We start from the raw sequence: 15,743 nt of genomic DNA, 5'->3' as shown, positions 1-15,743 counted from the left end.
CCACCATATTGTGGGCTCTTACTCCGTAGCAAGTACCATGTGTGCGTGCCCAGCACCTCAAATTTACATGATCTAATTTAATCCTTAGAACAACCCTGTGCAGTCGGGATGATAATTCCTGTTCTTTTGAGAATGAAATTGAGACCCAGAGGTATGGAGTGAGAGCCAGGATTGGGCCTCCCTCTGACTCCAAAGTCCACTTAACAGTGAGGACTGCAGGTGACACCCATCTTGGCTGAGTGGGCTCATTTTCTGCTCACTTCCTGAATTCTGGAGGTTCAGAAGGGATTCCTTATGACTTCTGCCACCTATGGGGCAGCTAGGGAGCAGAGAGGAAGTTTCCTGTTAAGGGGTGGAATCCGCGGCCCAGAGAGGAAGGAGACCCAAGTCTCCTTCTGCAGCTTTGGCTGTACAACCCCAAGACGAGACTGTGCCGGCACCAGCTGACTAGAGAGTTCATCTCTTACCACGTTGGGGCAAAAAACTGACTTGGAATTTCAAGTTTATTTCTGGTTCACACTCATTCTCAAACACTCAGTGAGTGTGTACTCTGGGCCAGCCACCAAGCTCAACCTATTAGATATCGTCTCTTTTGAATTAGAATGAGCATATCTGATTCAAGCTTCCTTCAAAAGTTGTAATTTCTTTTTTCCAATCTAAAATCTCATGCTCTTGTAGCATAATTTTTTTGAAGCTAACACTTTCCCTTTAGCTGACTCAGACAGGGCACTGGTGCATAATTCTGATAAATACCACAAAAACCATGTTGTTCAACATCTCTAAAACACTATTTTTGTCTACTGGCAAGAACACATTGGACAGAAACTTCAGATCCCTGGGTTCTAGCTCTGGGTTAGGTCACCTCTGGGCCCTGATTTCCTTATCTGCAAATTTTAAGCCTTAATCTATGGTTAATGCTATGGACCGAATGTTTGTATCCCTCCCCAAATTCACATGTTGAAGCCCTAACCGCTGGTGTAATGGTATGTGGAGGTGGGGCCCTTGGGAGGTGATTAGGTCAGGAGGGTGGAGCTTTCATGAATCGTATAGTGACACCATGTGAGGACACAATGAGAAGACAGAAGCCAGAAAGCGGGCCCTCACCGGACACCGAATCTATCAGCACCTTGATCTTGAACATTCCAGCCTCCAAAACGGTGAGAAATAAGTGTTGGTTGTTTAAACCACTCAGTCTCTGGTATTCTGTTACAGCAGCGCAAGCCAACTAAGACAATTAAGTACTAAACTACTAAGTAAAGTATAGTGAAAGTCTATGAACTGTCTTTCCAGAAGTAAGAACCCTGTATTTAGCCATAGGAGATAGGACTTATTAAAATTACTTGTCAACGGAACTCAAGCTTAATCATCATAATCTATAAAAATAAGCATGTGTAAGTTGTTTTAACCTGAACACCAATCCTCCACAACTTACACAGGTCATATTAGACGAGTTAACAGTAAGTGTGTGCCCCCCACTTTACAAAGCCTTGACTTATCTACTGAGATGACTTTTGCAGAAATCTCAGAAGCTGTGGTCCATTTATTTTTCAAAGCCTCCTGAGGTGACCCCTCCACTACAACCAGGCCCAGGGTTCGTGGGCTGCCTTGGCCACTCTGAGTGAAGGGAAAGGGGAGGACAAATCAGAGGTGGCTTCCGGGCCGCTGGCCCAGGCCTCAGCTTGCAGACAGTGTTCTATTTGGCCTGCTTCTTGCCTTGTACAATGTAGATTAGTTACCAATATTTAAAAATCAAGAGATTGCACATAAATATATGATTTCTGGCTTCTCTTGAAAAATCAGAAAGGCTGCTATCCTGGGCCCACACTCTCAGGCAACAAGCAGCTGCCGTGGACGACGGGCCGCCCCCTTGGACAGGGCGAGTGTCTCTAGTTGGCTACAGACTCACCTCTTGTTGTGCTCCTGACTCACAGGCCTGGTGTCAGCCATTTATCATCGGCCTGGCACTGTTTTCTTACACTTTCCCTGTGTCCCTCATTCCCATAATCTGGCATTAGTGTGTGCACCTGAGGCCACACCCACTGGACAACTCCTGAGCGTGTCATTCGTGTGGATTCAAGCAGAAAGCCCTCCGGAACTCTGCAACACAGCTGCCCTATGTGTTATTCCTGGAAACAATTGACTTTACGCTATTTTTAAAAAACATAAGCACGCATGTTAATATTTAGATGATAGTATTTTAAATTTTATCCTAAAGACCAAATGTATCATTGCAGAATAGGCATGAAGATCCTAAAATATGCAGCATTTGAGATAATATAATCATATAACCATTTCAGAGAAGTAGTGTTAAAATCCCCACAACTAAGATAGAAGTTATGTCTTACAGGCTTTTCAAAAACTCGTTTTACAGATGATTTAGAAGAATTACAGGAAGCCATTCCCTGCAGTGAGAAAATCTTTCCCTCTAAAGCTTCCTTCCGACTGAAAAACAAGAGAAGGGCTTCTCCCCTTTCTCAAATCAATGGCTACTGATCAACAATAATCATAGTTCACATTTCAATTTTTTAAAATATTTTTTAAAATGTAGAAAATGTTCAACCTGTGCACTTTTCAAATTTATAAGAATGCTAAGTACTCATAAAAGATAAATATTGCAGCCACAGAATTAAATCTGGAAAAGAACCTTGGACTGTCTTAAGATCAGTCATTTCATTTAGGGGCAAGTTCAAATCAGTCCAGAGACGTTAAGAAACTCACCCAAAGTCACACAGCTAACAAGTGCCAGAATCTGGGCTACAGTGTGGGGCTCCTGTTTCCTGGTTCATTTCTGTCTCGTCAATAACTCTGACTCTGAGCCACCACTGAAAACACGTAGAAATGGATGTGGTGGGAGGGGGCCAGAGGCAGGACAGAAAAAAAAAAAACAGAAGAAAAGAGTGGGAGGGAATAAAGAGAAAAGTGAGAAATAGCCTGCTGACTGAGCAATCATCATTGTCACTGCTGTGTGAAATTTTAATTTCCTCTTCGGAAATTTAGGTAAAAAATGCATATATTTCTATCTGCAAAGTGCTCGTCTTCTTTAATTTTCAAACTTCACACTTTACCTTTGAACAAATGTTTATTTTCTAATGTAATCCTAGAGATTTTGCCCCAGTGAGGGGAATGACTTGGGCTCTAGACATTATTTCCGAGCCCCCACAGAAGTGTCAAGAAACTTATAAAAGTCTCGTTTATACCTAAAGGGAGTTAGAATGTCTTAATATAAGCCATTGGAGAGATTTATTTGGCCTCGCTCTGAAATGCCTGTAGCACACATTTGGAACCCACATTTGTTCTCTAATCTCAGCCTTCCACATTTTTAAAGTTGATCCCAGTTTGGAGCACATTAACCCTTAGTTGTGATTATATAAAGTGGTAGCCTCTTTAAGAACTTCAGTGAAAAAAAAAAAACCTTATAAATAAACGAGTTGATAAAAAATGTAAAATATACTTGGTCCTCTAATCTTTAAACTTATAATTCAGTAAGTGACAATTTGGAGTCTGAAAAAAATTACCCTTGGGTAGGAAAGACACTTGAGCATAGGTCACAAGTTCCTTCACTATTTTCTTCAAAACCAGTGGTTTTCTGGGAACAACCCAGGCACACGTTTCAGTTCGAGGACTTTCCTTGGCCTCCTTTCCTCCTTGGGGACCCAGGGGCAGCATATCCTGATGAAGCGTCATGACCCCAGACTCACGGGCTTGGACAGGCCGTGGTTTCTCCTAGCCAGGGCCTAAACTTGGATTTTGTCTGTAATCCATCATTTCAAGATGTGATTTCCACACCCGCCCCCCTTCTCCATTTTTGGCTTACTTTATTCATTCTCTTAAGTACCTAGAAATGATATTATCAAAGATTCCATCTCAGTCCCCTGATGGATTCTGCCTAATTGACCTACGTCCTTTCATCTCCCATTTTTTTTTTCTTTAGAAAGAAGAAATGATGAAGAAAATGTTCTTGGAATTCATTTCTGGCAGTCCTGTGAGCTTTGCTTTAAATTGTTAGTGAAATGCTTGACATTTTTCCTTCACTTTATAAACATTATGTGCAAATCATTCAGAATCCTAATGGAAAGTCATTTCCCATTAATGCAGGCTATAAAATGCCATTTTCTTTTGAAACTGTGCCTTAGAAACAAACCGTACAGGACCTCTTTACACTTGCAAATTCCACCCACAAATCAACGAAGCCCGAGGTTGGAGTTGGGGACTGAAGCTATGGCCAAGGGAAACTTAGAGGAGGCAGCTTGGGAGGGGCTCAGGCACACACGTCAAACAGTGGCACACGGAGGGCTCTGCAGCAGCGGAGAATCCAGTCATTGGACAGTGAGCCTTCTTTAAAGCCATCTTTTGCACATCCGTGATCTCTGGCTGGCCACCACCCTTCTAACAACTTATCTGCCTAGGGACTGAGCTCTGGCCAAGAAGGAGGGCACAAAAGCGCCAGCATGCGGTCTGGAGGAGGAACCTGAAGAACGCACTGTCGTATCAATGTTTTCTTCTTCCAAGTCAGATGCATACCACACACTGCCTTTGCGACCACCTGTTGGTTACAGATTCCCTCTGATCAAAAATCTTGGAAATAAATCATTCCTGATGCTCTTGAACATTTTATAATATTCCCCAGTATTCCTTCTTAATGATATCAAATGAAATATCTATAAGGTAAAGTGCCCCACTCTGCTACTTACTGGCTCTGCAACCTTGAGAAAAATCTCACTTAATCTCTCTGAGCCTCCAGTTACTCATCTGTAAAATGGGGATAATAATAGTTCTAGAAATGTGTATGAAGTATGTAGTACATTACCTGACCCATAGCAAGTACTCAACAAGTGTAACTTCTATGTTGTTATAGTATTATTTATTACTGTTTTATTTTTTATTATGATCACTTCCTTGTAATATTGTTATGAGGATGAAATGAGCTATGTATATAGAACATCAAATAATAATACCTGGCATATTTTCAGCACTCAAACGCCATGCCCTTATGCCCTTAAGTGATACTTTGGTTAAAGCACTTTTCCATTTTTAGAGAGTACAACACTCTCCACATTGTCAGTCTGAGAGGTCACATTTAGCATCCCTCTGGTAGATAGAGGCACCTTCACAAAGGAAAGCTGACTGCTCTCTCATGGCAGACGAGAGCAGGGTGTCCTGGGAGCTTGACTCAAAGTCCTGCCTCCAAGATCTACCCCGTGCTTGGACGCAGGCTGGAAGGGTAATGATGATGGGGTAGGGATTGAGCCCTGGGGTCTTGGGTTCTGTTTGTTCTGCTTCATTCAGATACAATATACTGGGGGTGGGGGGTGGGGTTGGACTCATTTTCAAAGTTTTTAGTCAGTTTGTTTATATCCAGCTCTCTCTAAACAGAAATGGTCTTTTTTTTGAAGCGGCTTACAATAATATATGTATTTAGAATAAAGTTTTTCCAGACCAGAAATAGAAAAGAAAAGCCATAAAAAGTAGAGAAACAATAAATTTTCATTCAAATAAGAGAACTTTGAGAGTAAAAGGCAAACTATGGCCTGTGGGCCAAATAACGTTTCAATGGAACATAGCCAGGTCCACTCATTCACATATTATCTATGGCTGCTTTCACGCTACAATGAAGAGTCGACTCCTTGCAGCAGAGACCACATAGCCCACAAAGCCTCAAATATTCACTATTTGGCCCTCTACAGAAAGTTTGCCAACCCCCAGGTTATCCTAATGTTCATTCCCACAAGCAGTGTGGGAACGTACATGGTACCACATTCTAATACTCTAGAAATGAATTATGTGGGACCCCATAGAGATGTCAGTGAGTGACAGAACAGACATTTTCTTCCACAATAAATCTGGAGTAGATATATGTGGTAGAAACTGCAAGCCGGCCACCAAAACCTACTTGTCCCTTCTCCCACTGTAATTATAGTACAATATACTATATCCTACACTATAATATAATATGATGATTATAGTATAATCACAGGTAGGGTGTGGCTCTCCAGCTCACCTCTCCCCTAACCTTTGCAGCTAGACATGGTCGTGTGACTCAGCTCTCGCCAGTGGGATGGGAGGGGACGTGATGTGAGTCACTTTTGGCCCATTTTCTTGAGAGAAAAATCTCTGGCCCTGGACTTCCATTCTTAATTTCTATCTGGTTTGAACCACTGTTTTCTTGAGTCTCTGTGGAACAGTAGCTACTATTACCCTAACTAATAGAGAAACTGGTATCAAAAGTGGAGTGTTGCCATAATAAAACCTAAAATTCATGGCACTGACTCTGTGGCAAGGCAGTGATGAAGAAGAAACAGCAATAACAGGCCTGAAAGCCGGTGACCCTTGTTAAGTTACGTCAAAACATTTGGTAAAATTTTTGTCTATGATAACTTTGTAAGCATACTATCTACCAGAAGCTCTAAAGAAAGAAGTTGGATAAACAGAATGTTAGTGTATGTTAGCTACTCCTTGATGCATCTAGAAAGTTATTATATGAAAGACAAGAATTGCCCAGTTTGCAAGCAAAAATAAAAGGGAAGAGAGAAAAATCAAAGGTTGGGTCCCAGCGCATTAGAAAAGCTAATGCTTGTGTACCCCAAAGAACAGAAGATAAGCAGATTGTTATTCCAAATCATTCTCAGAGACCTCTCTAAAACAAAGGAAGGCACTCAGTTCTGTGGCAAAGATTAAATTAAAGATATTGCCTTCCCACTCAAGTCTGTTGTTTCAGATGGCTTCAAGGTAGACTACACAAGTTAAGAGAGGGAAGCATAGGTGAGTCAAGAAAGGAACAGTCTTAAGTGCTATACCTAAGAAAGAACCTTGGATGTGACACCAGCACCTGGAAGATGGAGATATAGATCAGAAGCTCACTAAGTTTTTAAAGGCACTGAATTGTGAGAGGAAGTGTAAGCCTGACCTGAACACATCTGCATCTACTGAACACTGAGGAACCCTCAAGGCCCCTAAGTAGCAGTAAGCACAGTTACCACAGAAGGCAGCTTTCCAAAAGTCCACTTCAGATGTGGCCTTGGAAGATATGAAAGATTTCTGAGGAAGCCAATCTAGGGGCCCATAGGATAAAGGACAAGAGGTTCCCCCCACCTTCCAGAGAGCAGAACCAGGGTCTAGTCAAGGAACTTCTTTCACTGCCACAATAGAGTCCTTGCAATGCAATTCCTGTCCAGCAGAATTCCATCACTGTTATGGACTAGAGCTTGCTGTGTATTTCCCATAGTAACTGGGTGTGGCTGCCCTGCTAGAGACTGCATCTCCCACCTGCTGTGCCACTACATGTGGCCCTTTGATGGAGCACTCATCCCTGGAACATGAGTGTATCATTTCTGTCTCACTGGCTCACATGGTAATGTCTAGCACAGACTTTTGTTCTTTCCTCCCTTCCTGCTGGCTGGAGTGCCAACAACTAGGACAACTTGGAAGCCACATGATGAAGATGGCAGAGCAGCCATCAGCCTAGGCCCCTGAGTGACTCCATGGATGAGAACCACTCATCCTCTTGTAATATTCCCCCTGGATTGCTGCAAGAGTGAGAAAATCCTATTTTGTTGAGCATTGGTTGCACTTTGGGGTCTTTTTTTTTTTTAAACAGAAACTAGTGCTACCAGAGAACTATGCCTGAATACCCACTTGATAGTATTTTAATGAAATCAATTTTATTCAAATAACTTTAAATGAAACACTACATAAAAAATGAAAATTGAAAATTAGTACCACAAAGAGACTGTAACCATGAGAATAATTATGATGGAAAACAGACAATTTTATTAAATTCTAGCTAGGTACTCTGGCCTGCAAAAAGCTTTTAGTCTGAGGCTTATCTTCTCTGTTAAAATTAAACATTAAAAATATTACAGCACAGGGCCAGCCTGGTGGTGTAGCGGCGAAGTTCGTGTGTTCTGCTTCAGTGGCCCAGGTTTTGCTGGTTCAGATCCTGGGCGCAGACCCACTCACCGCTCATCCAGACATGCTGAGGCGGAGTCCCACATAGAAGAGCTACAACTCTACAACTATGTACCGGGGCTTTGGGGAGAAAAAAGAGGAAGATTGGCAACAGATGTTAGTGCAGGGCCAATCTTCCTCAAAAAAAACCCCAAAAAACAAAAACAAAACAAAAGAAAACAAAATATTCCAGCAGAAAACTGTGGTTTTATCTCCTTGAAATAAGCATGACTAAAAGAGAATTGAAAAAAAAAATACTTTTCTTATGATGTGATTCAAAGTTCTTTAAGTCTACATCCAGTTAGCACCTAAAGTCATCTCGGGTAACAGCAGAGAAATGCATCCGGTTGGACATATCATATTGAATGACTTAGGGGAAGTTTGTCTTAATAGGGAAGATTGAGTACAAGACTTCAGCCTTCCTGTCATGTATTGAATCACTATCAATTATAAAATAGGTATTTTTTAAGTTCCAAATAATTTTGGAAAACAAGAAAAAACACTGCTGGAAGACCAGAAATCATGAGGAATACAAGATATACCTGAAAGATGGAAAGCAGCAGATGGAGGAAATGAAGTTCAAAATGGTTCCCAAAGAGGAATGCAACAAAAACGGATTCTGAGGATGCCCAAAGCTCAGAGTAAGTGGATACTGGAAGCTGGATGACTAGTTGGCATTCTGGGAAAAGAGCAGCCAAGTGAGTCCTCCCATCCTGGGTTTGTACCAAATACCCAGGAGCCTAGGCATCTGTGTCCAGAAAGGGGTATTGAGTGTGGGGATCTGAAGTAGAAAGCTGGGGCAGTGCCATGAGGGCACAAACACACAGAAAACAAGAAACCAGTACACCTCACTCAGCAGAGTAGCCCTTATTTCCTCTTAACCACAAGAGGTAGTCAGCAGTAACAGACACAGCACTATAGGCAAACTAACATGGACTCTCAAATAAAAAGTACACAGAGCCGAGAATCATCAACAATGGATGAGAAACGACTTCATAAAATAGACACCAGGTCTCAACGAACACGAAAGGAGATAAGAAATAGAGACATCAAATGAAGACTTTTTACAAAGTATAATTAACATTCTCAGAGGGAGATGAAGGATCTAACTACTTGTAAAATTAAAATTAAAAACTTGAATATTAGTATGGTAGGCAGAATAATAGCCCCCCAAAGATGTCCACGTCCTAATTCCTGGAACCTGTGAGTATGTTACCTTCCTTACAAGGCAAAAGGGAATTTGCAGATGTGATTAAACTATGGATCTTGAGACGGGGAGATTACTCTGGATTACGTGGGTGGGCCCAGTGTAATCACAAGGATCCTTATAAAAGGCAAGCAGGAGGATCAGAGTCAAAGAAGGGGAATTGACAATGGAAGTAGAGGTCAGACAGAGATTTCAAGATGTTATGCTACTGGCTTTGAACATAGAACAAGGGGTTACAAGCCAAGGAATGCAGGCAGCCTCTAGAAGGTAGAAAGGGCAAGAAAATGGGTTCTCTCCCAGAGCCCCCAGAAGGAACACCAGCATCTTGATTTTAGGACTTCTGACCTCCAGAACACTTGGATAATAAACCTGTGTTATTTTAAGCCACACAGTTTGCGGTAATTTGTTACAGTATCAATAGGAAGCTAACATGATTAGAATAAAAAATTCAACATATAGGCTAAGTAAATAAATGGGTCCAGTCAAAGAAAAAATAATAATGAGGTAAAATTTCCTCAGAGCGCAGAGTCAAAGAACAGAGACATGGAAACCAAGAAGGAAAAGATGAGACATAAAGGAGGAGCCAAAAGTTTCAACATCTAATAGGATCTTAAAAAGGAAAAAACAGAGACAATAGAGAAGAAGGATATTTAAAGCAGTAAGAAAAAAATTTTCCATGATTAAAAACAATATGAGTAATCAGATTAAAAGGGTCAGTGAGAAGGAAGGGAGAGGAAGGGAATATAACCAATCTTCCCATACTTCTGACAGAACTGCCAGAAGAAATAGACAACTCCACAATTACAAGCAAAGATTTCAATACCCTTACCCAAAAACTAACAAAAAAGAAATAGATAAAATATGAGTAAGGATACAGATTTGAACTACACTATCAAACAATTTGACCTAATTGACATTTATAAAACACTCCACCCAACAAGAATAGAATACACATTCTTTTCAAGTGCACAAAGAACATTTACTAAAATAGATCATATTCTTGGCCTTAAAGCAAGTCTCAAAAAATTTTAAAGGATACAATTCATACAAAGCATGTTATCTGATCAAAACAGAATTAACTAGAAATCTAAAACAGAAAGATATCTGGAAATAAACAAACATACAGAAACTAACACCTCAAAATAAACCATGGGTTAAATAGGATATCAAAAGGGAAATTAGAAACTATGTTGACGAGGATGAAGATGAAAACACAACATATCAAGATCTTTGAGACGCTGCCAAAGGAGTACTTAGAGGGAAATTTATAGCACTAAACACATGTATTATAAAGGAAGAAAGGACTCAATGACCTCAGCTTCTAGCTTAAGAAACTAGACAAAGAAGAGCAAATGAAATCAAAAATAAGCAGAAGAAATGAAATCATAAATATCAAAGTGGAAATCAATGAACTAGAAAACAGTAAACAATAGAGAAATCAATGAAATAGAAAACTGGTTCTTTGAGAAGATCAATAAAACTGATACACCTATAGCCAGAATGATCAAGAAAAAAAGAGAGAAGATACAAATTACCAATCAGTAATGAATGAGAAAGATGACATCACTACGAAATCTATATATCTTATAAGGATAATAGGGGAATATTATGAACAACTTTATGCGAATAAATTTGGCAGCTCAGATGAAATGGAAAAATTCCTTGAAAGACACAAACTACCAAAGCTCTCTCAAGAACAAACAGATAACCTCAATAGCCTCACAGCTATAAAAAAATTGAATTTGTAGTTAAAAACCTCTGCACAGGGAAAACTTTTTAAAAAGAGTAACTTTACAGAGGAGGCAGCTGACAAACACTGCCTCAGCCAGGTGATCAAGATTAACATCAACATGTTATGTTGTCATGTTGATGGGATGTACCCTTGAAATGATGTGTTGACAATGGCACTTTACCTCTGTGGTCTTCCTGTCCAAATCCATAACCTCAGTCTCATGACGAAAAAAAAATCAGACAAATCTCAATTGTGGGTCATTCTATAAAATACCTGAACAGTGCTCTCTGAAACTACCAAGCTCATTAAAAACAAAGAAAGTCTTAGAAACTGTCATAGCCAAGAGGAGCCTATGGAGACATGATGACTAAATGTATAATGTGGCATCCTGGATAGGATCTTGGAAAAGAAAAAGGATGTTAGGTAAAAATTAAGGAAATCTGAATAAAGTATGGACTTTAGTTAATATTAATGTACCAATGTAGGTTCATTAATTAAAATAAATGTACTAAACTAATAAGATGTTAATAACAGGGAAAACAGTTTGGGGTATATGGGAATGCTCTGTACTATCTTCACAACTTTCCTGTAAATCTAAACCTATTCTAAAATTAAATTTATTTTTAAAAAAACCTTTCCCACAAAGGGTTTATCCCAGGAATGCAAGTTCGATTTAATTAATTTAAAGTAATTCACCATATTAACAAACTAAAACTAAAAAAATTATGATCATCTCAATGGAAGCCAAGAAAGCATTTGACAAAATCCAAAATCTGCTCCTGATAAAAACTCTCAGTGAAATATAACTAGAAGGGAACTTTCTCAATCTGATAAAAGACATCTATGAAGGGGCCGGCCCGGTGGCGTAGTGGTTAAGTTCGCTTGCTCCGCTTCGGCAGCCCAGGGTTTGCAGGTTCAGATCCTGGGCGCGGACCTAGGCACCACTTACCAAGCCATGCTGTGGTAGGCGTTCTGCATATAAAGTAGAGGAAGATGGGCATGGATGTTAGCCCAGGGCCAATACTCCTCAGCAAAAAGAGGAGGACTGGCAACAGATGTTAGCTCAGGGCTGATCTTCCTCACCAAAAAAAAAACATCTATGAAAAACCTACAGCTAACATCATACCTAATTATGAAATACTAAATGCTACTCTCCTAACATCAAGGACAAGGCAAGCATGTCCACTCTACCCATTCTATTCAATATTATAATGGAAGTTCTAGCAACTGCAAAAAGGCAAGAAAAACAAATAAAAGGTACCCAGACATCCACTAAAAGTGTCTTTATTTATAGATGACATGATAATCTATATAGGACAATTATAGAAACTATAAAAAAAGCTACTATAACTAATAAGTGAATTTAACAAGATGCAGGATATAAGACTGACATACAAAAATCAACTGTATTTCTATACACTAGCAATGAAAAAAATTGGGAACAAATTTTATTAAGATGCTATTTACAATCATATCAGAAATATGAAATATCGAGAGACTGATTTAAAAATGTACAAGACCTATATACCAAAAGCAGCAAAACATTTCTGAGAGAAATTAAAGAAGACCTAAATAAATGAAAAATAAAATAGATTGTGCTCAAGATTGAAAACTCAATATTGTTAAGCTGTCAATTCCCCCTAAACTGATTTATAGATTCAACCCAATCCAAATCAAAATCTGAGCATGGTTTTTTTTGTAGAAATTGAAAAGCTGATCCAAAAATTCATAGGGAAATGCAAAGTACTGGAATAGCCCAAATAACTTTGAAAAAGGAGACCAAAGTTAGAGGACTAACACTATGTGACTTCAAGACTACAGTCATCAAGACAACAAAAAGCCGTATAAGAATGGAAATGTAATGATAGTAGACTATGTGATACCACAGTAAATATTAATTTTATGCTCATAACATTGTAAATAATTGTCACAGGATATAAAAATGGAAGTTATGGCTAAGGCCCCAGAACAGTTTTAAAAAAAATTGATGTGCAGAAGATGACCACGTAGAACTTGCAAACAAACAAACCAAACCAGAAGAGGTGGAAGGAACCAGTTTTATGACTCTTAATCCCAACTCACATCAATGCCATAGACAGGTCAGGAGATGTAGACTAGAAAGAATTTTTAGAGAAATCTTTGGAGAGAGTATGGAGGAGGGGAATGTGTTCTGTTCTTCCTATTTCATGTCAAATCAAAAAGAGAGACTTTTAATACCCCTCAGAGAGCTTGAAATATGTTCTCTGGAGCTTTAAGAACAGAAGTGGTAGTGGTAACCACTTCACAATATATACATATAACAAATCATTGTGTTGTACACCTTAAACTAACACAATGTTATATATCAATTCCATCTCAAAAAAAAACTGGAAAAAAAAAAAAAAAGAAGTGGTAGATGGAGAAAGAGAAAAAGCCCAACACAGCCCCTCCCCTGACAACTACAACAGGCTAGACTTGAGGAGAGAAGCCCAACTTCAAATCAAGATGGAGCTTTGACTACTGCATCAGTCTTAGCATTCTGACTACCGCATGAACCTGCAGTTACACACTCAAGTGACTGGAGAACTTATATCATCCAAGAGGAACCAGAAAAGTCACCAGGCCTGCCCATGTCATCATCCAGAGGTAGAGGCAACTGCATTTAAAATAACAGCAGTCGGTGGAGAAAAGGCATTTTAAGAGTCCTGCGTGATCAAAGTGATGGCTACACAGTGAACGTTTTTTAACAAAAATAGTGATCAGAAGTAAATTGGAAGGGTGGGGGAAGGAGATATGGGAAACTGAAGGATAGGAAGCTAAATCCTCATCTTCCATATCAGGAAATCAATAGATATTATCCAAAACCGAAAAATCAAGAAATAGCAATATAAGTATACTATTTAGAACAATGGAGCTAAATACTAAACAAACGACTGACAGAGCTAGAGGTGGTTTCCTCTGAGAGGAGGAAACAGAGGTTGGGAGAGGAGTGCAAGGGGAGACTGCTATTTTTCATGGAAAACTTTGTAGGACCATTTTCTTTTTAAAACTACAAATACATATTACTCCAATCATTTTTATTTTTAATGGAAACAAAAACAACCTTAAAGGATAGCGGTAGCACTGGAAGGAAGCTCAGACTCTGCAGCTTCTATGGGCAGTGTGTGTTATGGAGAGCGCTTTAAAGTTCATGGGCAAAATAAGTGAACTTTGACCTAAGTCTCACATTTATACAAAAATTAACTCAAAATGGATCACGAAAAAGTGTAAAACTTTTAGGAGAAAATCTTCAGGATCTAGGGCTAGGTAAAGAATTCCCAGACTTCACATCAAAAGTGTGAAAAGGAAAACTGATAAACTGGACTTCATCAAAATTAAAAACTTTTGATCTTTCAAAAACCCTAAGTGAATAAAAAGAAGCTACAGAGTGAAAGGTTACATTTGCAAGCCACATATATGTCAAAGGATTTGTATTTAGAATGTATAAAGAGCTCTAAACACTCAATAAATTGAGGGAAAAACTATTAAATCCTCATATGTAAAGAATTCTTATGAATCAATAAGACAAAGTAAATTACCCAAAGGAAAAATGAATAAATTACATGAACAGACAATTCAACATGAGAAAATATAAATGGCAAATAAAAATATAGAAAAAAATGCTCAACCTCGTTAGTGATCACAGAAAGGCAAATTAAGATTGAACACCATTTTTACCCATGAATGCTTAGCAAAAACTAAAGTCTAATGACCTGGGTATGGGGAAAGCAGGTATTCCTACATTCATAGTAGTGTAGCCATTTTGAAGGGTAATTTGGCAATACCTACTATCACTGAAAACTTGCATTCAATCTAACTCAGCAATTTCTTTTCCAACAAAGACTTGCCCATCAGCATGTGGAGGCAGATGAAGGGTAATCCGTTTAGCAAATAACTGGAAATAGCCTTAATGCCCATTAATAGGGAAATGGTATACATAATGAAAAACTGTGAAGCCGTTAAAAACAGTGGGATAGACTTATATGCATGACATGGAAAAAAACTCCAACAAATAGGGACACATTTACAAAAGCAAGCTGTGGAACAGTAAAACTGCGTGTACACAGCGTACATATATATGCACATAAATAGATATGACAGTGTTCATACCAGATTGTTAACAGTGGCTCCGTCTAGGGAGGGGACTGGGATGGACTGTATGATCACAGGAAACTACAGCAGGATTTATACTATTTGCATGTTGTTTTTCTCAGCTTGATTATTTTTTTCAAGAATATATTTGTGTCAGTTGTCTAATTAAAAATAATGATTTAGCACTTGAGACAGTGACTAGCACACAGCAGGTACTCAACAAACGCTAACTCAAACTGTAAAAAAAAAAATCAGTAAACTATTTTGAAAGAGTTAAAAACTTAAATATAAAGGATAACGTAGCGCGCTGGTTCTACAGCCAACGTTTAACACACGAGAAGGCAATAAGCAAAGTGATGGAATTCTTCCTGGTGCTGGTTTTCAAAAACTGATATAAGTACCTGAAACCCAGGGCAGGAAAAGGGGCATTATTGGAGGAAAAAAGGGATTCATCAAACAATCAAAGAAAGAAATTCAGGGTTTCCCAAGAATAGTGCATTCACAGAGAACACAGCAACGAGCAGTAAGCAGATGCTTCCAGAAGTTCCTGACAGAATGGCACCCTCAGCACACACAGAATGGTCATCTCACCTGTTGTCTTTGTTGAAGACGTGTTGGAAACCCCATTGAGCTCACTAGGACTCCTCTTTATGGGCCGTGGCTTGTATTCTCGTTTGGGGACATTGGAAGCAGCCGCTATTCTGTAACACACATTTCAAGAGGAGTCAGACATCCGAGGAAGAAAGTAAA

General features: G+C 39.2%; 1 protein-coding gene across 9 annotated transcripts in view; it reads right to left on the bottom strand.

Moving 5' to 3' along the window:
- SH3GL3 (SH3 domain containing GRB2 like 3, endophilin A3) overlaps positions 1-15,743 on the bottom strand; it is a 146,726-nt gene that overhangs the window by 8,776 nt on the left and 122,207 nt on the right. For all 9 annotated transcript variants that reach the window (XR_015551649.1, XR_015551650.1, XM_087429030.1 and 6 more), the window contains one exon: positions 15,585-15,694. Coding sequence is in view for 7 of the 9 variants with exons in the window: in XM_087429030.1 (XP_087285156.1) it covers positions 15,585-15,694 (110 nt within the window). In the remaining 2 variants the exon portion in view is untranslated. The remainder of the gene's footprint in view (positions 1-15,584; positions 15,695-15,743) is intronic.

Source organism: Ceratotherium simum, chromosome 3 (genome assembly GCF_057802395.1).
Source record: "Ceratotherium simum simum isolate JZ-2026a chromosome 3, ASM5780239v1, whole genome shotgun sequence".
NCBI lineage: Eukaryota > Metazoa > Chordata > Mammalia > Perissodactyla > Rhinocerotidae > Ceratotherium > Ceratotherium simum.
Note: the sequence above shows the minus strand (reverse complement) of the source record. Positions and strands in the feature narration are given on the sequence as shown.